Genomic DNA, 27,084 nt, shown 5'->3' with positions numbered 1-27,084 from the left:
GCAGGAATTGGTAGAATTGTTTCAGAAGTCTCTTTTTTTTTTTGAAAATCATGACTGTATATTTGTCACTGGATTTGGAGGTCATTGTACCTAAAATGGAAGAAAAACATCTATTGAAAAAAATATTTCCTACCCATTAATTAAGCACTTTGAGGAGGGATTGGTATACAAAATGGTGAGCAGAACCGTGTGCTTAATCAATGGGTAGAAATAATGGTGTTTGTTTTTTAAGCAAAAACTGACTGTGAACTGGTTTCCTAGATCTTATAGTTTTATTTTTATTGTTGCTGCTACAACAGACCAATGATGGCTCATTTTTTAAATTGAAAATATCCACACTAGGATGTATTTAGAAGAATGAATTCCTGCCATATTCCCAAATGTTTTGAGTTCTATTTACATCAATTTTATTATTGTCTAGGGTACCTGTACAGAATGGATGCTCAGTATCCCAATTTAGATGCATTACTGATTCCCCACTTCTATCTGCCAGAGTTATCAGTGAGGGAGTCCTTTTCTCTGGTACTGTCCATTAGAGTCCTTCCCACAATAAGTCTTGGATTTTCCAGATAAAGTAAAGAATTCATTCCCGCATGCATTTGACTGCCTGTTGAACATGAGTAAGAGCATACACTGACAGATACCCTCTAGGACATCCAGTTTGTCTTCATGGAGAAGAATCACTGTCCATGTGATTGTTTATTTTCAAGGAGATTCAGATATCTCCTAGATTTATATCCCAAACATTGGCACTTGCCTTTTTGTTAAAATATATAATTTCCATTTTTTCTTAGTTAGCATTCGGGGCCAAACTTTCATCTCATGAATATTCCCCTTTAAAACAAAAGCATACATTATGTAGAGAAAGCAGTTATATATGTACTGACTACATAAGCTGTCTTCAGAATATTCACTCACCACTAATTAACAGTTCCTTGTTGACAGAATATCATACACCAGGTCTTGTGCAAGATGCTTTTACGTAAATGGGCTCACTTAAACATCAGAGCAACTCTTTGTGAATCTCATCTTCATTTTATGGATTAGGAAAATGAAGCTCAAAGAGGTTGATCTACTAGTCCTAGGTCACATCTCTAATAATTGTGAGAAATAGGATGCAAATTTAAGCAGCCCGATTCCAGGAACTTAGCTAAAAACCACTTTCTTTGTATCCTCTAAATACTACCTTTTATGGCAACCAAGCTTCCCTTTTATTTAACACCTATTTTTGGTCCCCCATGGAGCTCTACTGTAACCATATATAACCCTTTGTGCTTTTCTCATTGGTACACTTTATCCATTTATACATGAAGTTTAAAATATATATTCACAATAGTAGAAAGGAAGAAGCAACCCAAGTGCCCATCAGCAAATGAATGGATAAACAAGGTGTGGCACCTGCATACAATGGGATGTTATTCAGTCTTAAAAAGGAAGGAAATTCTGACACATGCTGCAACATGGAGGACATTATGCTATGTGAAGTAAGCTAGTCCCCAAAGGACTAATACTGTGAGATTCCACTTATATGAAGTATCTATAGTGGTCAGATTCATAGAGACAAAAAGTAGAATGGCCCTTGCAAGGGACAAGGAGAGAGGAGAAAGAGGAGTTATTGTTTAATGGCTACAGAGTTTCAATTGAGGAAGATGAAGAAGTTTCGGAGTTGGATAATGGTTATGGTTGCACCACAGTGTGAATGTTTTTTATGCCACAAAAGTGTCCGCTGTAAAATGGTTAAAATGGTAAATTTTATATTGTGTATTTTTACCACAATGGAAAAAAAATACATGTTCATTTTATCACCATATAAGACCTTAGATCATAGACTGTATTCTTTTGTCTTCCCTTAACTAGTGGACTTTGGGGTCAGTGCCCAGCTTGATCGAACAGTGGGCAGGAGGAATACGTTCATTGGGACTCCCTACTGGATGGCACCGGAAGTCATTGCCTGTGACGAAAACCCAGATGCCACATATGATTTCAAGGTATGACTTCTTCATTAAGTTTCCAGCTCTGCCTCACATCTCACCCTGAGACTTATAGAGGATCCCCCCATGGCTTTGGACTTATGATTTGTATAATCCAAAGGGAAAACTACAAGACATTACTGAATTTAAAATTATGACATTCATCACAAGTGATTAGATATAATAAAAATTTAAAAAAAAATAAAAATAAAATAAAATGATGACATTCAAGTGAGAGTCTTTTTAATGAATTCACCCATCATATCTGATTGCCTATTTGTAAAAAAAAAAATGTTTAATCCACTTTCTATATTCTTTTGAACTTCTCTTACTTCTTATTAGAAAATAGACTTCTTCATTGGTTATAGTTTAAAATTTTGGCAAAGTGGTTGTGTATATTTTTCTGTATATTCAGAATATATACATATTCTGAGAGCTCTTTATGTTAAAAGAAACCAAGTTTATGAGTTTGTTGTCTTGGATCATCTTTTTCTGATTAAAAATAATACTTATTAATTTCTATATTGCTCAAAGTTTAATAATTAGAGTTTCTTTTCAATGAGAGAAAACCAAATGGAATGTCAGTAGCTACTTTGTGGTGTTTCTGTAGCATGTTGCAGTGTTTCACAGAAATTTGATTTGTGACTTGTACTTTATAGCATAAACTGGAAATTTGCTAATAAATTCAAAACAATGTTTAAGTAGAGAGGTAGGAGTTGTCCCCTTCTTCAAGAAGCCCTTCACTTTTCCATTCTGCTAGACAGTAATCAAACATAATTTGGGGTCATTGTCACATTGATAGCTACAATGTCAGGTGATGACGTTATGAATTACAGCCGAAAGTCAAGATCTTATGATTGGCGGCAAATGGGATATAGGAACTGTGGGTTTCCAGATGGTGCAATAAACAGAGAGACACCCTGTGGTCTTTGTGTAGACCGCAGGATAACCTTGGGAAAAAACCTGATAGTACCTAAACTAGTTTCATAGGTGAATAGGACTTTTTTTTTTTTTAACTTAAGGTAACTTTGGTCATGTACAACATTATAATTCGATGTCTGTATACACTACAGCATGCCCACCACCAGAAGTCTTATTTCTATCTGTTGCAATACCATTGATTCCCTCTACCCATTTTGCCCTCCTCCCACCTCCTTCCCCTATGGTAACCACTAATCTGTTCTCCATATCTATGGGTTTGTTTTTGTTTTGTTTGTTCGTTTATTTTTTTTAATATTCCACATATGGGTGAAATCGTAGGCTATTTGACTTTTTCCATCTGACTTATTTTACTTAGCATGGTAGCTTCAAGATCCATCTTTGTTGTCACAGATAGCAAGATTTCATCTTTTTATGGCTGAGTAGTATTCCACTTTATGTATATGAAAACTAGGTTGTTTTCATACCTTGGCTATTGTAAATATTACTGCAGTGAACATAGGGGTGCATACTTCTTTTCAAAACAGCATTTTAGTATTCTTTGAATAGATACAGAAGTACAATGGCTGGATCATGTGGTATTTTTATTCTTAATTTTTTTTTAATTATTTATTATTATTTTTTTCCCACTGTACAGCAAGGGGGTCAGGTTATCCTTACATGTATACATTACAATTACATTTTTCCCCCTACCCTTTCTTCTGTTGCAACATGAGTATCTAGACAAAGTTCTCAATGCTATTCAGCAGGATCTCCTTGTAAATCTATTCTAAGTTGTGTCTGATAAGCCCAAGCTCCCGATCCCTCCCACTCCCTCCCCCTCCCATCAGGCCGCCACAAGTCTCTTCTCCAAGTCCATGATTTTCTTTTCTGAGGAGATGTTCATTTGTGCTGGATATTAGATTCCAGTTATAAGTGATATCATATGGTATTTGTCTTTGTCTTTCTGGCTCATTTCACTCAGTATGAGGTTCTCTAGCTCCATCCATGTTGCTGCAAATGGCATTATGTCATTCTTTTTTATGGCTGAGTAGTATTCCATTGTGTATATATACCACCTCTTCCAAATCCAATCATCTGTCGATGGACATTTGGGTTGTTTCCATGTCCTGGCTATTGTGAATAGTGCTGCAATGAACATGCGGGTGCACGTGCCTCTTTTAAGTAGAGTTTTGTCTGGATAGATGCCCAAGAGTGGGATTGTGGGGTCATATGGAAGTTCTATGGATAGATTTCTAAGGTATCTCCAAACTGTTCTCCATAGTGGCTGTACCAGTTGACATTCCCACCAACAGTGTAGGAGGGTTCCCTTTTCTCCACAGCCCCTCCAGCACTTGTTATTTGTGGATTTATTAATGATGGCCATTCTGACTGGTGTGAGGTGATATCGCATGGTAGTTTTGATTTGCATTTCTCTTATAATCAGCGATGTTTATTTATTTTTTTTGTCTTTTTTGCCTTTTCTAGGGCTGCTCCTGTGGTATATGGAGGTTTCCAGGCTAGGGGTCCAATCGGAGCTGTAGCTGCCAGCCTATGCCAGAGCCACAGCAACTGGGGATCTGAGCTGCGTCTGCAACCTACACCACAGCTCACAGCAACGCCGGATCCCCAACCCACTGAGCAAGGCCAGGGATCAAACCAGCAACCTCATGGTTCCTAGTTGGATTCGTTAACCACTGAGCCATGACAGGAACTCCTATTCTTAATTTTTTTAAGGAATTCTGATTTCCATAGTGATTGCACCAATTTAAATTCCCACTAACAGTGTACAAAGGCTTCCTTTTCTTCACATACTCACCAACTCTTGTTGTTTCTTGGGGTTTTTCTGTTGTTATTGTTGTTTGTTTTGATACCTGCCACTTTAGCAAGTATGAGGTGCTATCTCATTGTGGTTTTTATTTGCATTTCCCTAATAATTAGTGATAGTAAACATCCTTTTTTGTTCCTGTTGGTTATCTATATGCTATACTTGAAAATAATGTCTGTTCATCTCCTCTGCCCATTTTTTCAATCAGGTTGTTTGGATTTTTGTTGTTGTTGCTGAGTTGTATGAGTTTTTTTAATATTTTTGATATTAACCCTTTACAGGATATATGACTCACAAATATCTTCCCCCATGTAGGTTGTCTTTTCGTTTTGTCGAAGGTTTTTCGTTGTGCACAAGCTTTTTAGTTTTATATAGTCTTCTGTTTATTTTTGCTTTTGTTTCCCTTGAGGAGACATCCAAAAAGATATGCTAAGACTGATGTGAAATAGTGTACTGCCTTTGCTTTTCTTGTAGGAGTTTTATGATTGTACATCTTACATTTAAATCTTTAATTCATTTTGAGTTAATTTTTTTGTGTGATGTAAAATGGGGATCTGATTTCATTCTTTTGCCTGTGACTGTCCAGTTTTCCCAACACCATTTTTTAAAGAGACTGTCCTTTCTCCATCGTATGTTCTTGGCTTCTTTGTCTTAATTAGTTGTCGATATGTGTGAGTTTCTTGTAGGTCTCTCAAATCTGTTGCATTGATCTGTGTGTCTGTTTTTCTGCCAATATCATGCTGTTTTGATTACTACAGTTTGTAGCCTAATTTTAAATCAGAGAATGTGATACCTCCAGCTTCATTCTTTTTTCTTAGGATTGCTTTGGCTATTCAGCATCTTTTGTGGTTCCATACAAATTTTAGAATTGTTTGTTCTATTTATGTTAAAAAAAAAAAGTCGTTTTGATTTTGATAAGGATTGCATTGCCTCTATAGATTATTTTAGGTGTATGGACATTTTAACAATGTCATATTTCCAATCTCTGAGCACCTAATATCTTTCCATTTCTTTGTGTCTTCTCCAATTTCTTTCAACAATGTCTTATGGTTTTCAGTAACAGTTTCACCTCCTTGGTTAAATTTACTTCTAGGTAGTTTATTATTTTTGTTACGATTGTAAATAAGATTGTTTTCTTAGTTTCTCTTTCTGCTTATTCATTGCTAGTGTATAAAAAACACATCAGATTTTTGTATTTTGATTTTGGATCCTGCAACCTCATCATATTCCTTTATTATTTCTGGTTTTTTAGTGGAATCTTTAGGGTTTTTTATGTATACAGTCAATAGAAAACCAATGTTATCAGCATTTAGTGAGTTTCACTTCATCCTTTCCAGTTTGGATGCCTTTCATTTCTTTCTCTTGCCTGTTTGCTCTAGCTAGGCCTTCCTGTACTATGCTGAATAAGAGTGGTGAGTGGGCATCCTTGTTTTGTTCTTGATTTTATGTGGCTAGCTATCAGTTTTTGACCATTGAATATATTAGCTGTGGGTTTGACATATATGGCCTTTGTTATATTGAGGTATGTTCCTCCTATATCTACCTTATTGAGGGGTTTTATCATAAATGGATGTTGAATCTTGTCAAATGTTTTCCCTGCATCTTTTGAGATGATCATATGATTTTTAGCCTTCATTATGTTAACATCGTATATCACATTGATTGATTCCAGATAGCAAACTTTCCTTGCATCCCTGGAGTAAATTCCACTTGGTCATAGTATATGATCCTTTTAATGTGTTGTATTTGGTTTGCTAGTACTTTGTGATGGATTCTTGCATCTATGTTCATCAGAGCTACTGGCCTGTAATTTTCTTTTTGGAGTGTGGTCTTTGTCTGGTTTTAGTATTTAGTAATGTTGGCCTTGCCAGATAAGTTAGAAAGCATTTCACCCTCTTCAATTTTGTGGGAAGAGTTTGAGAAGGATAGGTATTATATCTTCCTTGAATGTTTGGTAGAATTCATAAGTGAAGCCTCTTGGTCCTGAACTTTCGTTTGGGGGGAGGTTTTTTCGATATCCTTACTAGTGATTGGTCTATTCAGATTTTCCTTTTCTTTATAACTTGGTATTACAATATTATATGCTTCTAAAAATCTATTTCTTTATGTTGTCCAGTTTGTTGTCATATTGCTGTCCGTAGTAATCTCATAATCCTTTGTATTTTTATGGTATTTGTTTTAACTTCTCCTCTTTCATTTCTGATTTTATTTGAGCCTCCTCTCTTTTATTCTTAGGAAGTCTAGCTAAAGGCTTGTCACTTTTATCTTTTCAAAGAGCATAGTTGCATGGACTTTTCACCAAAGAATTTTACTGATTATCTTGAAATACCCTCATCTTACAGATGTGGAAACTGAGACGTAAGGCCTCTCTGCACGCATATCCACTTCGTGATCTTCTCAGAGGCTTGCACCCACATCCTCTGACTATGTGTTCAGAGCTCTTCCCAATATATTACCCTGTTCCTCTATGATACACTCCTATATAAATATCCAATTTACCAACAAACCAGCCTCTGAAGAGTATATTTGAAGAATTTCTCTTTTAAAGAACATTTTTAGTTCTCCACATGTGGGGTTATTATTGAAATCAGGTCACAAAGATGCAAACATTGCAATGTTTGGCACCCAGTGTCTCAGAGCATTGACAAAATCATTTGCCTCTTTGGAGAAATGCAAGCTTGAAGGTCTAAAAACAAAATAATCTCCTGTAAATTTCCTCCTTCTTTCAAAGTTAGTCACTGTAATAACCTGACAACAATCTGGCTGAAAACAGCTGCCAAGTTAAAAATTAATCTCTTGCCAAAATAAATGTCATTTATTTAAACTGCTAATGATAAGCACATTTAAATAATTTAATTTGAAAACCCCTTCAGAGGAGCCACTACAAAATATATGTCCCAGACCAGATATGTGTATCATAATTGGCTTTAAGCAATTCTTAAAACTATAGTTATACTCAACAAAGGCTAAGTAGTCTAAATCTAGGCCATGGATATGTTAGATTACTTTATAACATAACATGGGGAATCAGAGTGTTTCAAACGTTGGGTTTTGGGGGTTTTTTGTTTGGTTTGATTTGGTTTGGTTTTTTGTCTTTTTAGGACCATACCCAAAGCATATGGAGTTCCTAGGGTAGGGGTTAAATCAGATCTGTAGGTTGCTGGCCTATACTACAGCCACAGCAATGAAGGATCCGAGCCATGTCTGTGACCTACAGCACAGCTCATGGCAATGTCGGATCCTTAACCCACTGAGCGAGGCTAGGGATTGAACCTGTGTCCTCATGGAGACTAGTCTGATTCGTTTCCACTGAGCCACGAGAACTCCTCAAACTTTTAACCTTAGATTCACCTTTTAAGTATTTTGGCTGACTATTGTATATATGGGACTTATGTTCTGTGGCATAAAATATATCCCTGTGATTGAGTTGTTTTTAGTGGAGTAACTGGAAGAGGACTTCCTTCTGGGCAAGCCAAAGCTTGGAATTAAACTGATGTCTTGAGTCTCTTTCTTCAGATTATGGCCAAGGAATATAGTTTGGGATCAGTGAAAAATTCTTGAGCCTAATGAATAACTCTGGGTGTGAACCAAGCTTGGTGTATGAATAATCCCAGGGGACATCATGCTGCACAGGGTGACCCCGGAGGTCCTGGAAGGTCCCTGTGTGACTGTGAAAGTATCCTGAGACATTAATAAATTGAAAATTAACTTCTGCGACTCTTAGTGAAAAATAAAGAATCCTGATGAGAGAATAGATTCAACTGCCTCAGTCATTTCAGACCTTGGCGTGACTTTGTTCAACTTGTTGTGAATGTAGGTTGTATAAGAGGAGGAAGAAGTCACGGCGAGGATATGAACTTCCCTGGTCACTCGTCACAGGGTAAAGAAGGAGCATGACAAAAAGGTGGATTAGGAAGACCAAGCAGGAGGGAGAGTTTGGAGATTTTTTGAAGATTTATTTCAACAGCTTTGCAGTTTTACTGTGGATCAGAGAAGCAGCTATTCATTAAATAATCTTTCTTGACATCATATGTTATCCTTTTTTCTGTTCACTATTCTTAGGGATGTGATCTATCCTGTGATCTGTCCCTAGGAGACAACTTAACAGTACATTGACTTTCAAAACCATTCATTTGTTACCTCAGCACGTTTGTATTAAATAGCCACTAGGCATCAGGAATCAGCCAAGCTCTATCTGTATGTGCTGTTTTCAACTGCAAAGTTCATTTGTGACCCCGTCAAAGATCAGTGGTTTGGTTCTGTGTGTTTGGTTGTCCCTTTGACCCAGCTGTTATCCCAGCCCCAGAAAACTGATGGCAGCACTTTGGGCCTTCACGTGCTGTAGATGCTTTCTCCCAGAGGGCACATGTAGAATAAAAGATGACTTGAAGGCCACTGGGCTTTCAAGCCCTTTCTTTAAAATAAAGACAAAATGCAAAAGAGTATAGTTTGGTTTTATTATTTGATTATTTCTTACTTAGTACTTATAATTTTATTTATCTAAAATGTCTTCAGAAACCGCCACAAATTCTCTCTTTTTTTTTTTTGTTTGTTTTTGTTTTTGTTTTTGTATATTGGAATCATTCAATAAAATGAGGGCTTCTGTAGGAAGGAGGTCTGAAGAGGTCATGCTTTTGATTACACCCTGGTTTTGTTTGATATCTACCGGGTACAGTAAGTGACTGAAAATAACCCCTATCCTAAAGAGGAGTGCCAGAATCTCATTTGCCTGGTGTGTTCACTTTCCCCTAGAGGCCCTGCCTTTCTTGTTTTCAGAAAATCTGTCAAAACACTTCAAGTGAAAGGAAAGGTTTCATTTTCCTGATAAGTATGTGGGGCAATAATGAAAGCTTTCTCATTTAATAATAAGCATTCAGAAGACCCGAAATTAATAAAGCTGTTCAAAATTCCTAAACTGTTTAAATTGTTATTTTTTAAACTTGAATTTCATTTCCGTTGGATGGGATTTGCCAAGTATTTTATAGTCCTATATATTTATCGCTTTAACAGAACTACTCAGAGAAGAAAGTTCTCTGTGGCCAAAAGCACATTCATAGGGAGTTGGTTGAATAAAGACTGGCACATCTGTCCCCTGAAATACTACACAACCATTTATGCAATGGCTACGTAGCATCTGTTGAAGTTGGGCAGATCCCAAGATACAGTGTTATTAGGTACACAAAGCAACTTAGAGTACACATATTAGAGTCTTATTCTCCCCTACCCCATGGCAAGTGGAGAGAGAACTTAAAACTTTATTTGTATATCTTTCTGTCCTGTCCTAGTTTTTTAAAACATCAATTGGTCATGTTGGGAATTTAGTAAAGCAAGAGAAATACAGTGAAATCACACAGCCCCTCTAGCCGACCCCCTATCCTCTGGCCCTATCTGTGTTAATGTTGTCTATTGTTCACCTAAACTCTGTTTATGAGACTTTGCACCCAGGTGCTGAGGATCATTTGCAGGCATTGGTGTCTCCTGCAGGGTTTGGGTGAATATTGTGCTCTGGCTGCAAAGCAAGTACTCATTCTCTTGGGTTACAGATAATTGGCTTTATTCAGGGAGGTTGAAAAGAGCTCCTCTAGGTAAGAGGCTTGGCTGAAGATGAAGAGAGCAACCTGACTAGTCTGGTGTAGGGTCACTGAGGTGCAAGCAGTCATGTGAGTGTCACGTGGGAGGATGCTTTTCAGATGGCAGAAAGAAATAACCTCTCAAATGAGGCCTGGCCTCTGTCTACTGAGGTTCCAATGAAGCTCCAGTCCCCGTGCAGTAAGAAGAATGATGCACGCGTCTACACTGCTATTATCTGTAGAAACACATTTCTGTTAAACACGCTCCATGTTCACACCTATTTGTACAGGATTCCTTAGTCAGACATAGCAGTACCACCTCCATGGGGCTCCAGGCTGATCCCCAGGCGCAGAGAAGAAGCCATTCTTCCAGCATTCTCAGTGACCCTGAGCTCTCCACCCTGCTTCTGTTTCTATAGAAAGTAGTATATAAGTATGTGAAGTACTGGATGAGAGTCAGGCTTTTGAAGTTGGATAGGACTGGTGTAAAATGTATACCTCGCCCCCTTGTACTGTATTGCTTCAGGGAAGTTACTCAACCTTTCTAAGCCTCTGTGGGACTAACAAATTGTATATGACAAGGCTATGTCAGAATAAGTGTGGTAACATAAATAACGGAATGAATTCAGTGCCTAACCCTTGGTAAGTCCTCAATATATGATAGTTAATATTTGTTTTTATAGGTCATATGAAGGCACTGCCATTTGGAGCCATTTGGACCTAAAAAAACCCATCAGTATCATAGAATTTGAACTCCTGTTTGTATTATACATCTCACTTTTCGGCTCCTGTTGAACCAGGATCTACTTCTTTATAAATTGCACCCCTAGATTAAGGGGCTGCCCTTAGAGCACATACAGTAAATTTAACTTCCTTGTCCCAGCTGGAACTTTTCCAAAAAGAGGATAATAAATAAGTGACGAAAGGCCAATTTCCAGTCTTGGTGAAATAGACTGGTGTCTTGGTCTTGGCGAAACTTGGTAGAATCTACTGTGCCAGTTGTACCTGTAGTGAAGCTGTTGTCTGTCCACTCTTGACCACCTTACTACCCTCTGTGATGGGATGATTGGGCTAGGACTCAGCTAACCCCATTTCTGCCTATCCTTCTGGCTTCCTACTCTGCTCTGCCAGTGGGGGTGGGCTGCCAGCCTTGGGGAGGAGGACGTGCCCTTCCCTGCTGGCTTCCCCTGAGCTTCCTGTGTACTCCCGTGTCACCCCAGCAACTTCTTTGAATACCAGAGCTCACTGGCTCAGATTTGAGGCTTGAACTGCCAGTCAATGATCATTGGACCCAGGATCTATCTGCACCAGCACTTGTTAAATACCCACTACGGACTACGGACTATGGACACAGCATAGTGTTATGCACTTTGCACACATTACCTTATTGAATTTTCTTATTAACCCTGCGACATAGGTTCTCTTTGTGTTACAGGTGAGGAAATGGGGTCAGAGGAGTTGAAGGGCCTGCCTTTTCTGCCTCTCGTGTTCTCTCTGGCTCTGGGGCTCTTCTGGGCCACCTTGCCTCTCTTTCCTTGTGTGGCTGGTTCAGCCAACCTAAAAGTGTTCTTTTCTTCACTTGTTGGGCAACCCAGCCCCGTAAGGAATGTTGTCTCGTTGTGCCTTTGTGCCAGCTGTACCCAGCCCCCCAACACCAGCCAGAAGTTGTGTGCTTGCCTCTGCCTTCTCAGAGGCACTAGAATTTGTCTCTGTTCTGTTTGCAGTGCACACAGGGCTGGGCTATTAATCATGCCACAGGCCAGGCTGCACAGCACCACTCGAATAATGTATTACCCACCTCCTGCCAAAATGAGTCACACCACGGCCACGAAGGAAACTTATCTCTCCCGACTCTCTCCTCATCTTGTTCCTCCCTCTTCCCTCTCTCATCCCCTGTGATCTGTCTTGCCAGTTGTAATTGGAACATTTTCTCCCGTATTTAAGTTCTGAAGTGTCTCTGGGAGTTGCTAATGTATCCAAAGGCTTAAACAAGGCCCGTCAAGGACGTTTATTGCTTTCTGGCATGGGCAGTTAAGCATTAGCTTGCAAGCAGCTCTGGGTATATATGGCCAGGAATATAAATGTTCCTTTTGGAAAATTTTCTGGAATCCCAGGAAAAAAAAAATCCTAATGATAATATCAAGCGAAAGCTTTACGAAGAAGTCATTTCTGGCTGGTCACGTGACAAAGGAGGCGCAGGTGTTGGGATTCTGTGACCTTTGGTTTGAAAGCATTATTTGGGAGGCTTGAAGGAAGCACCCTAAAGGAGGATCTGAGAGGATGGGTACTGAATAAAGGAAACATCTCCCTTCACTAACCCTTCCTGCTTTTTGTGGGATAAATCCAGCACCACCTCACAAGTGGGACCTCTCCTTTTCCCTACTGTCAAAATATGCTTTGCGAATTATCGCTGTATACATATTATCACTAGGAAATGCGTTTAGCTGTACTTACATTTCCTATGTCACCAAAGCCTGGAGGCAGGCATTCGGGGGTTTGTGTGGTGACTCGTCGATGTCCTCAGAACCCAGGTGCTTTCCTTTCTGCCCTGTCATTAATACGTTGACTTATTGTCTCATGGTTGCAAGAAGGATGCTATAGCTCCAGGTAACATGTTTTTATTCAAGGCACAAAGTAGAGGAGAGTTGTCAAGACACAGGCTGTGTTTGTCACATTTCAAGAAAAGCTAAAGTTTTCCTAGAAACTCCCAAAAGATGTTTGCCTGGGTCTTGTTGGCCAGAAATAGGTCACATCTTTAATTGCCATCCTTAGCTGCAGGAAAATCTAGATACACAAGTTTAACTTTCCTGTTCTCTGAAATGCAGCAAGGGAAATGGGAATTGAAATGCCTGTTGGGTTAGCCAACAAACAGTACTTGCCACAGCCGAATAGAGGGAAATCATAGAAGACTAAACTGAGCAGGCAAAGCCAGTCTCACCTAACAGAAAAGGACAAGGAAATTATTAATATTCTTGAGCTTACCATGTGCCAGATTTTGAGCTAGGCAGTGTACCTGTGTACATACCGTCACAGTTGCCTCTGTTGTGTGAAAGCTAACTCTGAGCAGTCTTCTGGAGGCAGTAAAATTAGGAACCCGGCTTTGAATCCAGGTCTATGTAACTTAAAAGACTACTTACGATCCCTCTAGGAAGTGGAACCCTGGTTTGCAGTGTGCTTCACTGCATCTTGGCACTTTCCTTTGAGTCACCGGCACCTAAAGTCAGCTGTAAACAAAGTAGGAGTCTGAAGCAATTACTTTGTGGGCCCCTTTTTCATTTCTTTGCTTTTTAGGGCCACACTTATGGCATTTGGAGGTTTCCTGGCTAGGGGTCGAATCAGAGCTGTAGCTGCTGGCCTACACCACAGCCACAGCAATGCTGGATCCTTAACCCACTAATCGAGGCTAGGGATCAAACCGGAGTCCTCATGGATATTAGTTGGGTTCTTTACTGCTGAGCCACAGTGGGAACTCCCAGTTTTTTGGGTTTTGTATTTAAGTGAATTCTCAGGTCTTTACATTGTGATGACAGTTGTAAAAGAATTAGCCTGGAAAGCAGGAGACCTGGCCCTGAGTACAATCTGGGGCTGAGTTGCTCTGTGATCTTGGGAAGTCGTTTTTCTCTCATCTGTGAAATAAAAGTTTGGACTAAGTGATCCACAGACAGTCTAATGGCCTTAAAACACTTAGGTTTTGCTCCTTTCTCTTGTGTATTTTTCATTTGTTCATTCATTCATCAAATATTAAGTGCCTGGTATGCCAGGCAACTTCTGATACTGCGTACCAGTGAACAAAACCAAGCTCCCTGCCCTTGGAAATCACAGAAGACTAAACTGGGCAGACAAAGCCAGTCTCACCTAAAAGTAGAGGACAAGGAAATTGTGTGTGTATGTGTGTGTGTGTGTTGGGGGCAGGGGACACAATGAACAAAAACCATAATAATTGAGTGATGAGTAAATTACACAGTTGTTAGAAGGTGATCAGTTCTCTGGGGGAGAAAAAGTGGGAAAGGGAGGGGAGGTGCAGTGCTGGGAGAGAGATTTCGTCATCCTCACTGAGAATCAGCATTTGAGCACAGACTTCATCGAGAAGAGGAAATATGCTAGCATGTAAGTGGGGTCAGTGCTGCAGGCAGAGGGGAGACCTGGGGCACAGACCCAAACGCAGGAGTTGGCCTGAATTTCTGAGCATTTTCTTTCCCCATCTGAGGATTGGCCTGGAGCCTTCTCAGACCAGCTCCATCATTTCCTTTCAGCTGCATTGGCTCTCAAACCAGCTCCAGCTTCCTAGACTTGTAGGCTGTTTAACTTGGAGCCTGCTGCACAGGAAGGGGCTTAGAGCCTGGCCACCTCAGTTCACACAGCAGAATCACTTGATTCCTAGAGATATTGGGAAGGGGCTGGGAGAATTTCCAAGGCCTGGAGTCTTATCAAAACAGCACACTCACCATTTTCAGACTGCACTTGCTGTGTTTCCTGTTGAATGTCTCAAGCACAGCGAGTGACTCAGAGCTTTCATCATGTTCCCAAATGATGGTCTGTGTCAATCAACCATAGCATTGCAGGTACCGCAGAGCTGTGTTTTCATCTTTACCAGTTGCTGCTCCTGAGGCAACCTTGATGGTGCAATGGGCTTTCCCCATTAGCTCCAGAAGGAACCTCAGTAAGCAAGGCCAGGAAAACTCAGCCACTTGCTGGACTGTACCAACCGTGTGTGTGTGTGTGTGTGTGTGTGTGTGTGTGTGTGTGTGTGTTCAGTGACAACTTTGAATACATCTTGAAATGGAACAAAGAGAAAGGATGATAATTGCCTTCTTGAGTTGTATTCTATGCAGAGAATTACTTGAAATCTTGTGGACTATGTTTTTGTGCACATGCATTATTATCCCCGACTGAACTTACAACTTTCATGTGGACAGGCCAAGGGGCTCGTGAATTAAAGAATCCCCCCTGGGTCCTAGTGGAGGTTAGTGTGTTCCCCGGCCACCTGCTCTAAGGTAGGTTGTACTTTGGGCAAGAATCTAGATCCCCTTGAAATTCCCCTCTGAGTTGTATGGACCTTGGTCCAAATACTGAACAGGCCTGGGTGTCACTCACAGGATATTGAGTTTAATCCTAGGGAATGGCTTAGGGTAGATTTCATAGCTTGCTTCCAGTTCCATCTCCTTTCTGTGTGACCTTGACCTGTGTTTGATGGGAACTGCAAGGAAACTTAGCTTGAATCTCTGAAATATGAGTGAGGTTCCAGGGGAGACTTCAGAATTTTGTACAAAATGCAAGATATATTTAAAGTGAAAGGAGGGTGAGAGTCTTTATCAGGATTGTGGGCCATTGGACCAAATTGTACATGGTTTCTTACCAGTCATCTTGGGGTTTCCTAACCTGGTTTTCCCATCTCTTGACTTGTTTCCCTTCTATGCAGTGTTTAGAAACTGCTAAGCCACAGACGCAGAGTGGGGGAGAAGCATGTTGTTAGATGGAGATTGGAGATTGCACATGTAGAGGTGGAGGTTTTAGCCTAGAAATCTCTGATAAGAGCACAAAAGTCAGTCTGAGACGAAGAAAGACTGTAGGGTATAGGGTTTCTATTTTACATGTTCGTGTACTTACAAGATAAAATGTATTGTTCACTCTTTCAATAAATATATCATCTGCTCTAAGCACTGAGATATAGCAGTGAGCACCACCATCCGAGAGCTTCCCTGTCCTCATCTCATTTAGTTTAATGGTACGAAATCATGGTTTCTGTAGGTTAAAAAAATTGACTATAAATATGCATCTACTATATGACTCAGCCATTTCACTTCTAGGTACTTATTTAGAAGAAATAAAAGTGTATATCCTTACAAAGACTTGTACATGAGTACATGAAGCTTTATTTTTATTTTTATTTTTTATTTTTATTTTTATTCTTTTATTTATTTTTTCATTTCATTTTTTAGTGATTTTTAGTTTTTCCATTATAGTTGGTTTACAGTGTTCTGTCAGTTTTCGACTATAGAGCAAAGTGACCCAGTTACACACACACGCACACACATAGATAAATACATCCTTTTTCTCACATTATCCTCCATTAAAACATGGAATGCTTATGAATTTGCATGTCATCCTTGCGCAGGGGCCATGCCAATCTTCCCTGTGTCTTTCCAATTTTAGTATATGTACTGCCAAAAAGAGCAGGGTAGCAGCTTTATTTTTAATGATGTTGACTGGAAACAACCCAAATGTCCATCAACAAGTGCATGGACAAATTGTAGTCTATCCATACGATGTACTGATTCATGCTGCAATGTGGATCAAGCTTAAATACATTATGCTAAGTGAAAGAAACCAGAAGATTTTATTTTATACACAACTTTAGAAGATGCAAATTAATCCGTAGTGACAGATGGAGATGACAAAGGGGCAGGTGAGACCTTTTGGAGTGATTATGTGTTACTTTCTTGACTGTGGTGATGGTTTCACAGATGTCTACACATGCCACAGCCTTTCAAACGGTACACTCTGAATATGTGAAGTTAATTATATGACAGTTATACCTCGATCGAGCAGCAGTTTCTTATGGTTCAATCAATAGATAAATTTCAGTGATAAATTAATGTTTAAAACTTCTATTCACTTTTCATAGATTTATTGAAAACGCACTGCATGTCAGGACCTGTGAAAGGTATTATTAATGAAAAGTGAATGAGACTGTTCCTGCTTTTAAGCTCAGTGGGCAAAATCAGCTTGTAAGGAGATGGCTGGAGAGCTTCCCCACGGGCGGTTCTGAAGCCATTACCAGGTTTAGCCAGGTTATCCTTTGTTGACTGCCTTTATGCATGTGTCTGTACCTTTCTTCTTTTTCAGAGTGACTTGTGGTCTCTGGGAATCACCGCTATTGAGATGGCAGAAGGTGCTCCCCGTAAGTAACTTCCTCTGGGTGAAATCTGTTGCTGGTCTGCTCTGCAGGTCCTGACGCTTCCTTGCCAGGAGCTGCAGTCGCTTCACTTCTGCTGCACCAAGCCCCACATGGACTCAAGCTGGCATATTTAGAAAGCAGAGTCATCTTAAATCAGCCAGGAATCCCTTCGTTTCAGAGTGGTGTGAAGATCTTGTATTTATGAGGGGAAACAAGAAAGAAAAGGAAAGCAAGTGTTGAGGAGTCTTGTTTGTTTTATAGATCCAGTGTCTAGTTTATTCCTGAACACCTCGATGCCCAACATCAAACTGGGACCAAACCACAGAGATGCTAAACTTCAACATAATGAAAATTCAAAGCCGATTTTCAGTGCATGGGTCATGAGAATATTTGTACTCGATTGCTCTCGCTCCAGTTAGAATACCGATGTTTAGCTTTTTAGATTTCCTTGCTTTTTTGAGGCAGAGTGGCCAGCTCTGGCTACCAGGAAAACCTCTCCGATTCCTTCAGTTCTGGAATACTGGCGCTGCAGAGCGCCTCCACCAGCCTCCAGGGTGGCCATGAGCCTGCGCCTCAGAGACTCCTGACCAGGGGCCAGGGGTGCAGGAGTACAACTAACCAGACAGTGCAACTGACAAGGGGTGGCTGCCAGGAAGTCAAGGAGGCTGCAGCTCCCAAGGGCCCCTTCTCCCAGTGACCCAAAGACTGTTAACGCCTTTCCTGGAAGACAGCTCCTTGGCCTCACTCATTGAATTTCCTTGGACTGCAGCACAGTGGAGCACACTTCCACCTACTTTTTCTATCTCTTTCCTTTACTTCCTGTAGACTTGCATAGCAATCTGACCCCTCTCCCAGCCCTTCCTCAGGCTTCCTCTCTATTTCCTTTCAAGCAGGAATGCCCCCTTGTCAACCCCCATGGTATCCTCTCATGTCAAATACCACCCGGGTGTCTGCTTTTCAGAGGACCCAGACCAAAACAGGCCCCTTATTTGCCTGGCATGTCCCTGTGCTCATATACACTTATAGCACTTTTTATCCTCAAGTTAATCAGACTCTTTTTATTTCTCACTCCAGAGTTGATAGAATCCATCTGTAGCATGCTTGGTTTGGAATGTTTGTTGAGAAAATTCCCCTCATGCACAATGCTAATAGTAGGCTTTTATGAATCAGAATATATGGCAATCTTAGCCATATTATCATTTTTAATGGATAGTAGAGAGGGCTAAAAATAAACTTCTATCCATTGAACCCTTTAGCTTTAGGGAGCATATAGCTTTAGTCTAGGTGCAAAGGAAAAGATCCTCCCAGATGTTTGCAAAGTAAGCTAGTGAAAGATTTTGATTAAAATAAGAATGTAGGGGTGTTTTCACTATAAATGATAATGTCATCTTTACAAGTTGAGATATTTTTCTATGTCTTGTGCCAGACTCCCTCTGCCTTAATCCTCTGGTCTTCTTGAAACCATTGAATGAAACAAAGCCAAAAAACCCATCATGAAAAGCCTGAATAAGCCATTCAAGGTGTTTGGAAATACAGAGAGAAAGTCCTTCTAGACTAGTGTTTTATAGTCCAAAAACCCAAATGATAACACTGCCTTTAGTGTATGAGAAATAGACCATGAGTTATCCAATATCTTTTATTTTATGACTTGCAATTTTGCTAATTAAAAATAACTTATGGCTCCATTGCAGTTGTGATCTTGATGTTGTTTACTTAGTGTCTTAGATGGTTATTTATAGCAAAGCAAAGGGGATGGAACCTTTACCTTGTTTTCCTTAACAATAAAGTGAAAGTAGAGGTGTTAACAATCTCTAGTTGAAATGTGTCGGATTTTATGAGACTCAGTAATCAGCTCATTTAAATGCTCGCCAAACGGAAGCTTTATGATCTCCTGGCTCTGCTCACTGGTCCTGCCTGGACTCAGGGAGCCACTGGCAGCAGCAGCTGCACAGTGAGGCCAGGCTGGGCCTGGGTTTGGCCCCCTAACCCAAGCTGGCCCTTGTCTCGGTCTCTTGCAGCTCTGTGTGACATGCACCCCATGAGAGCCCTCTTCCTCATCCCCCGGAACCCCGCGCCTCGGCTGAAGTCTAAGAAGTGGTGAGTCTGGTCTTCGTCATCTTGCAGATCTGAGGGCAGGGTTTTCTGTGATTGGCTTTTGGATGCGCTCAAATCCTGAGGTCCTGCCGACAAGATTAGACTGATATGTACTAAGACTTGGTGAGTGACTTCCCATCGTGCTGTCCTGACATCTTAAAGTACATATTGAGTACCTACTGTTTACACACTAAGTCTTCTCTTCACACCTTCAAGGTAAGGAGGTTTTAGCTAAAATGAGCAGCGGGACCCAAGTAATAACATGGAAACACTTTGACTGATCAGTCCGAGTAATATCTTTCCTGGCAGCTCAGAGCATCTCATCTAATGGGCTAACTTTTCCTCTGTTCCTTAAGACAATAATTCCCTAAGTGCACCTACACACTTATGAGAGACGATTTCACTGCTTTGTGCATGAACATTTATCATCTTTGTTTTTAACTATGGCTTTCTTTGTAGGGCAGGTGATACCGGCTTCTTATTTGGGGGCTGTGATAGAATTGTTCCCTTTAATAAACTAATTCACATAAAAGGTGACTTAATTTAAAGAAAAATACTAAGTGAATATTTGTATGGTGTAAGGGTGTGGTAAAAGTTGTGTTGGTAGTGTACGATTAACCAGAATTTGCAAACTGAATTCTACAGGTTAGGCTGGAAGTTGGACTTTTGACTTTTTTATGCACTTACATCAGGGTCCTTGTGTCTTAACATTCTGTAACAAAAACTCATTGATCCTTCCCAGACCCCTGTGGCCATGGTATATCCTTCCTGATATGTCCTCAGTCCTGATTCCCTTTGCCCTAGGGCCAATTCCTGGACCACTTATGGTCTCTGGCCTTTTCTAGAGACATAGTCTAGGTAGTTTCAGCATGAAGGGACAACACCCTTCTGCTCCTATTCATACCGCTCCACAATCGGGCCCCTGTCTGAAGCCCCCTCATTCTCATGCGCCCACTCCCAGGGTCACCCTCCACTATTCTTGAGCAATCTTAATTAATGCCATCAACTGGGAGTGACATAGCAACCCTGGAAGAACAAGAGGAAGGCGTACTGCACAGAGAGAGGCAAAGGAAACAACCAGAAAAGACGACAGCCTCCGAGTGAGCTGCCGGTGGCTGTGCAGGGAGAGAGCGAGTTGCTATTGGTAACAGGAGACAGAGCATCCCTCCTCCCCTCTCCGGAGGGTCACCATGGTGTGAGACAGTCACTCTCTCCCCAGCAACAGCCTTCCATTGGGTACCACACAACATGTGATCCACAGGAGCCCAGAAGCCCTGCTTCCTCCCTTCTTCCTAGAACAGACTCCCAGGGAGGAGTTGGCAGCTTCAGTGGCACTTGCAAGCCCTCTGCCAGCTTTCTGCTTATCCTTCAGACTTTCCAGGGGTGGGGGTGCTGTGTCCAGCGGGCTTCATTTGCCCTGTTCCCTCCCTCCCTCCTCCTTCTTCACGGCTGCTGAACAGGTGTTCCAAGCTCCTCCCCAGAGGACAAAGCAACCATCCACATGTGTGCTATTTGCCTGGCAAAGTGTGGCCACACACCACATTTCAGAATTATTTGTATTAATTGCCAACATTTAAAAAATCTGGTGCTTGAACATCACATGGAGATTTCTGGCCTTTTTTTTTTTTTTTTCCAACAAAGGTACAGCAATTCTGCCCTATGGAGGGGTTCCCACTCCCTTTCAGGGTGAGAGCTAGTCCTTCCTCACCCCAACCCAGATGTTGAAGTCTGTTGGTCTCCACACTGGTCCAGTTTTCCTCTTATCTCTGGTCCATACTACCTTTTGGCCATCTGGCCCCTCAGGAAAATGAGTGACCAGCCCCTGCTCTGACCTTGTTTGAGAAATACAGACTTGGGAGAAATACAGGCTGACTTGTCTGTCTCAGATCTTCAGCAGTGAGAGCTAATTTTGAGGATGCTGCAGAGAGAGGGGTCAGGCCAGGACCATTGAGGAGGACTGGCCACCTTCATCTCACCCAGCCTCCTTGTTCGCCCTTCCCTATCTCAGAAGGAGCCAGAGTCCACACCGCCAGGCAGGGGGAGAAAAAGTGACTTGGCTGTTGAAGAGCAAGTGGGAGGAGCAAAAACCCTTTCTCATTCAGAACCCAGCCTTTTTATAAAGATGGCTGTGCAGCCCCTGGCCACAGCACACTTGGTGAGCCTCCCATTTCTCTGCAGTAGAATTCCAGTTTTTAAGTGAATATTTAGGCACTTCAGAGTTCTTTGTCTTGAACGATCAGGTCCAAAGAGATTTAAAATAGGTTAGGGTTTGAGAGAAAGTAAAATATTTCTATTATGCTTTTCCTTTTTTTCCCGCCTTTCCCCAAGAAGAAACAGAACTCTAAAATGTTCTTTTATGTCCACCTATTATTTACCTGAATGAGTTGTCAGATGTTCCCAGTATATATTCCAACAAATGCCAAAGGGGGCACCATTGTGCAGAGACAGCAGTGAAGCCTTCCTGAAAACATTCAGCAGAGGGTCACTTCCGAGGAACTTGACTGAATTTACCACATACGAGGCATACAAGGCACATGTAGCTGTAGACTTAGCAACTATATTATATTTGATATGTGTAAATTATATATTTACTCTTCTATATTTTTATCGAATGAAATCTTCTTTAAATTCTGTAGTGCTTTACAATTTTCAGAAGTTTCACACACGATTTCATATAATCCCATAATAACCCTTTTTTTTTTTTTTTTTAAGCACAACCCTGCCCAACAGATGCTCTGAGTCCTTATTTCACGGATGAGCATCTGAGGCTTAGGAAGGTTATGCTCTTTGCACAAGGCTGCACAGTCTTTGTTTCCCAAGTTTGTAACCTATGGCGCATCATTTGGCTTCTTAAAACTCAAGGTTAAAATAAGGTCCTCGGAGTTCCCGTCGTGGCGCAGTGGTTAACGAATCCGACTAGGAACCATGAGGTTGTGGGTTCGGTCCCTGCCCTTGCTCAGTGGGTTAACGATCCGGCGTTGCCGTGAGCTGTGGTGTAGGTTGCAGACGCGGCTGGGATCCCGCGTTGCTGTGGCTCTGGCGTAGGCTGGCGGCTACAGCTCCGATTAGACCCCTAGCCTGGGAACCTCCATAGGCCGCAGGAGCGGCCCAAGAAATAGCAACAACAACAACAACAACAACAACAAAGACAAAAAAAAGGTCCTATTGTATAGCATAGGGACCTATACTCAATATCTTGTAATAACCTATAATGGAAAAGAATCTGAAAATACAAAGAATAAATATAATAAAAAGTATATATATATATATATAGATACATACATATATATATGTTAGTCACTTTGCTGTACATTTGAAACTAATACAACAATATACTTCAATTTTTTTAAAAAAGCCAGAAAAAAAATTCAAGGGTAAAGTGGTAGAGGAGCTATACGAGTCCCTTAGTGTGAGCACTTTTCCCCAAGCCTTCACATTAGGGACAGAGAGGCAGCAGCAGTGCTCCTTCCCCCATTCGTTGTGGGAGGAGAGCAGAGCATCACCGCGAGCAGGAGTCAGCCTGGTCCTTCCTCGGCAGCAGGGGGAGGAGTGGCCTCTGCCCCAGGAAGTCGTATGATCAGGGCTCCAGTCAGGCTTAGGCGTTTGACAGTTAGGCCTCCAAGAGGGTTCTCACCCCGTTGAATCAGCAGAGAAGGATGCTCTCCCCGTGGGTCTCCAGGTCACCACTGAGCAGTGTAGGGGGATGCCTGTGTTGTCCTCCAGTCTCTCCTGCTCCAGGGGTAGGATTCAACCCGCCTGGGTGACCATCTCCTTCAAAAGAATTCCTTTCCCATCTCTTCCCACCCTGCTCACTCTGGCTCCCTCACCCTCACAGGGACACTCAGGGGCATAGCTTCCTTCCCGGGGTCTCTGGGGTGACTTTGTTCCTGTGAAAGATGGTCGCTCTTGTCCTTTTCACGTGCCCTTTAAACGCGAAGATTCCACCCAGGCAAAGCAGCATTCCATCGAGCTCATTAGAAAACTCATATCTGCTTATCACTGGAACAAGGGGTAAGATCCCTGGTCCAAACCACGGATGCTCCAGGCAGGAGGCCTGCTCAGGTTAAGTGGCTTATCCTGAGTCCCAGGCTCCTCCCAGCCTGGAATCCTAGCCTTCTGCTTTTACTCCAAAGCTTACAACCATTCTGTAAGTTTATGACTTGCCGGTTCTGATTCTTGCTTAGGTTATCAAGCAGTTTTGTTTTAGAAATGGCAATGCTCTTTCTCGAGGGGGCAGGGAACGAGGTGGAGGGCACTAAAGAAAATAATGATAATAGAAAGGAAATATCAGAAAGTATTTCAGAGAGACTTTACTTACTCGTAGGAGTGTAACTTTGGACTTCATTAAAATCAAAATGAAAATTGCTATGCAAACTTTTAGAAATAACCTTTCTTTTCAGTCTCCTTGGAGAAAATGGTCCCTTCCCGCTAATGCTTCTAATCCTAATTCATGTAAATAACTCCCTTAAAGAACTCTGTATTATTTGGTTCAACACAAGTAGAGAAAAGCACCTTCAAGTTTCTACTCATAGCCCTTAAGGCAGATCTTCCTGTTCTTTAGGTCTATAGATTGTCAGAAGTTTGGGGGACATTGTCATCATAGTAATAATAATAATAGCAAACACACATACAACACTTATGATATAGTGGGCACAGTTCTAATTATTTTGCATGAATTAACTCATTTGATTACCACACAGTCTTTTGAGATAAGTACTAACCATATTCCATTTGCAGCCGGGGAAATTATGGGACAGAAAAATCAAGTAATCTGCCCCAAATCACTGAGTTAGTAAGTGAGGGAGCCTGAAATAGAGAAAAAGCATAGTTCTGGGCAAAAGCAGATTTTAAAGATGAGACTGCATTTAGGGAGTCTGAAGATTATTACCAAAAACTTTTAGCCCAGCTGGTTATAATGATTAATGTAATAACCACTGAGGCATTTTTTAATTCCTCCAACACAATTTAATATATAAACAGGAAAAATCTGGGAGGATAAAGTACTCAGTGACACTGGCATTAGAAGAGCCAGTGCCTCAGACTGTAAGCACCATTCACTAACATTTATCTCTTCATGCCAACCCTTGGGAAATTAGTATGACTAATCTTTGGTTTTTTTTTTTTTTTCCTAAAGAGATAGAACCAGCCGAGATTGAAACAATAAAGTTATATAAATGTACTTTAAACCCATTAGGCCTCTCAGCAAAGAGTCAGGTGATGTTCAACAAAGGTGAAGTGTTTTTACTTTTAATTAAATGTGTAATTAAGCATATCGATCCTTTGGACACACTAACTTAAATAGAAGACAAGAAATCTTTCTTTGAAGATTTGTTTTAAGTAAGCATTACTTTCTCTTCAAGCAGAACCATTTCCAGAAGATGGGCAGTAGACTGCCAGCTTCGTAGATCTGCAGTCTTGACCCATAAAATTTTTCTCTTAAATATCTCTTGAGGTTCCTGCCCACCAAGAGAGATCCTGGAAAAAGGGCTCTGTGCTATATAGCTGGTTCTGTTAAACTCCCTGAACACTTTCATTTTGGAGAAGTCTCTGATTTTTGTTACGTGTGGGTATTGGGGATTGGAATGTACAGTCTATTAAGTCTGAATCTCATTTTTAAATTGGGTGTGATTTATTTATCATCCCCTAATGAATAGTTGAGCACTTTATAAAAAAGCACCCTCTTCCTTCTAGTTGCAAGCAGGAAAAAAGAGAACTTCCATTTGCATTCTTGGTGAATATTTAATAGCTTTCTGTCTTCCTTTGGTTTTGTGCTTATCTTTTTAGTACTGATTTTCCACCTAGAAGAGTACCGTGTGGAGTTTGTCTATTTCTTTATGCAGGTTAACCTTACTCACTTCAGTTTATTCCATTATTTTGTTATGGTTTTGTTGTTGTTATTGTTTTTTGCAAGGTCCCTCCTTAGATGATATCACATTAGCACCTCTACAGAGTAACCTGATGGCTAGAAAGAGGGCATATTAAATAATATCTTCTTGGGAGTTACCTTTGTGGGTCAGCAGTAATGAACCCAACTAGTGTCCATGAGGAATTGGGTTCGATTCCTGGCACCACTTAATCCCTGGGTTAAGAACCCGGCGTTGCAGTGAACTGTGGTGTAGGTTGCAGAAAGCGGTTCAGATCTGATGTTGCTGTAGCTGTGTTATAGGCCAGCAGCTGTAGCTCCAATTCAACCCCTAGCCTGGGAACTTCCATATGCCACGGGTGCGGCCCTAGAAAGAGAAAAAATCTCTCCAAGTCTTCCTTTCTGTCCCTTACAAGGACGTATTTGAATGTAGCCACATTACAGCTCTTGTCCAGAACTCTCAGCCAATAATCATTCATGCATTCATTTGTCAAGCATGCAGTGTGCTTGTGATACAAAGATGGCTCAATTATGTCCCAGCTCTGGGGAGAATTTCCAGTGTAGGGGAAGCAGAGATGTGGGTTGAAGGACCTAGAGGGAGGTACCATTTCTAGTTCACAGTGTTGCCAATCCTGATACATCCCCCACTGACCCCAAGTATGGCAGGTGACTTTTATTTCTATGTAAAATGATTTAAAAGTTTGAACATTGCCTAGAAATTTAAGGTGGAAAAAAAGACCAATAATTTAGTACTACTTTGAAAAACACAGAGTGCAATGTGTTTTTTGACTCGGGCAATCACGGAGAGCAGTGCGTATACCAGTGCCCTCTCACATCTGAATCCTGAAGAACATGCCTGCCACTGTGTTCCATGTGGTGAGGACACTTTTCCAGCCTGAAAACTGTGTATCTCGCCTGCTGGGAAGCGTGGGAAAGCTGGCTGTGGATCTTCTCCTGTAACTCCCGAATTCTCCACAGGGGGGCAACAGAGAGTACAAAATGGTTGCATTCCTGAGCAGGGCTGGGACACTGAGAAGAGTGACTAGGGTTCCCCCATGGACTCTGAGGACAACGTGCAGTGCTGCCAGTGGAACACCTGGGAAAGGCATGCTATAGAGTCATGAGCTTAATTATTTATGATGCTGAACAATTTCTAGGAACTTCCAGCAAGAACATGCATGCCCAACTCCTGAATCATAGCTGAAGTCCACCATTAACTTCTACCACGTTGTGAACTTCACCCTAAATGCTGGTGTCACTCGCCAGCTTTCCCAAGCCCTGAGGAATCTCTGGGACAGGGTTTATTCCTGAGGAAACGATGCCTTTCTAGAAGGAGATAAATTTGCTTATGAACTTAGCCCCTTAAAGTTAGTTTTTCCAGTCGGTGGATTAATAGCAGACATGCACACACATCCTATTTTTATTCTTGGAAAGCAGAGTTCCAAAGTGACTGAAATCACCAATGAAGAAACATGCCGTATAAGAATCTTGCTCATTTCTACAAAGTGTACTCCCCCCTTACCTCTTCCACCCTGGTTTTACTTTTCCCAGCTTGCATTATCTTCCTCATTTAGACAACTCACCTCAGTGTCCCCTGACATATAGTACACTATTAGGTTTTCACTGATTGCCTACCTCCCTGAACTATCCTTTCCCAAGAATGATTTTCTCCTAGTTCTTGAAGATCTAGCTCTGGTTCCTTCAGTCCAACAGACCTTCCAAGCAGTGGTTCTCATCAGGGTCTTTCTCTTCTCTGATGCCTGTTGGTCTTCCATGTGATATTCTGTATAAACTGCGGAAAAAACGCTTTCACAGTGTAACTGCCATGCACTGCCTGAGCTATGATGGTGATGGTGCCTTTGAACTCCTAATGTCTAATGAAAAGCTAGACCTACTTTGTGATTGGTTGACCCCTACATAGCTGATTGGACCTTTTTTTTTTT

The 27,084-nt window shown here is 41.2% G+C and overlaps 1 protein-coding gene and 1 non-coding gene across 11 annotated transcripts in view; one reads left to right on the top strand and one right to left on the bottom strand.

Moving 5' to 3' along the window:
* TNIK (TRAF2 and NCK interacting kinase) overlaps positions 1 to 27,084 on the top strand; it is a 405,478-nt gene that overhangs the window by 273,271 nt on the left and 105,123 nt on the right. For all 10 annotated transcript variants that reach the window (XR_007135784.1, XR_007135793.1, XM_047786473.1 and 7 more), the window contains 3 exons: positions 1,858 to 1,988; positions 17,133 to 17,187; positions 19,203 to 19,281. Coding sequence is in view for 8 of the 10 variants with exons in the window: in XM_047786473.1 (XP_047642429.1) it covers positions 1,858 to 1,988; positions 17,133 to 17,187; positions 19,203 to 19,281 (265 nt within the window). In the remaining 2 variants the exon portion in view is untranslated. The remainder of the gene's footprint in view (positions 1 to 1,857; positions 1,989 to 17,132; positions 17,188 to 19,202; positions 19,282 to 27,084) is intronic.
* LOC125113995 (U6 spliceosomal RNA) lies at positions 16,358 to 16,461 on the bottom strand. Its single transcript, XR_007131662.1, has one exon. It is a non-coding gene; the product is annotated as a U6 spliceosomal RNA (small nuclear RNA).

The sequence above is a fragment of the Phacochoerus africanus genome, chromosome 1 (assembly GCF_016906955.1).
Source record: "Phacochoerus africanus isolate WHEZ1 chromosome 1, ROS_Pafr_v1, whole genome shotgun sequence".
Lineage (NCBI taxonomy): Eukaryota > Metazoa > Chordata > Mammalia > Artiodactyla > Suidae > Phacochoerus > Phacochoerus africanus.
Note: the sequence above shows the minus strand (reverse complement) of the source record. Positions and strands in the feature narration are given on the sequence as shown.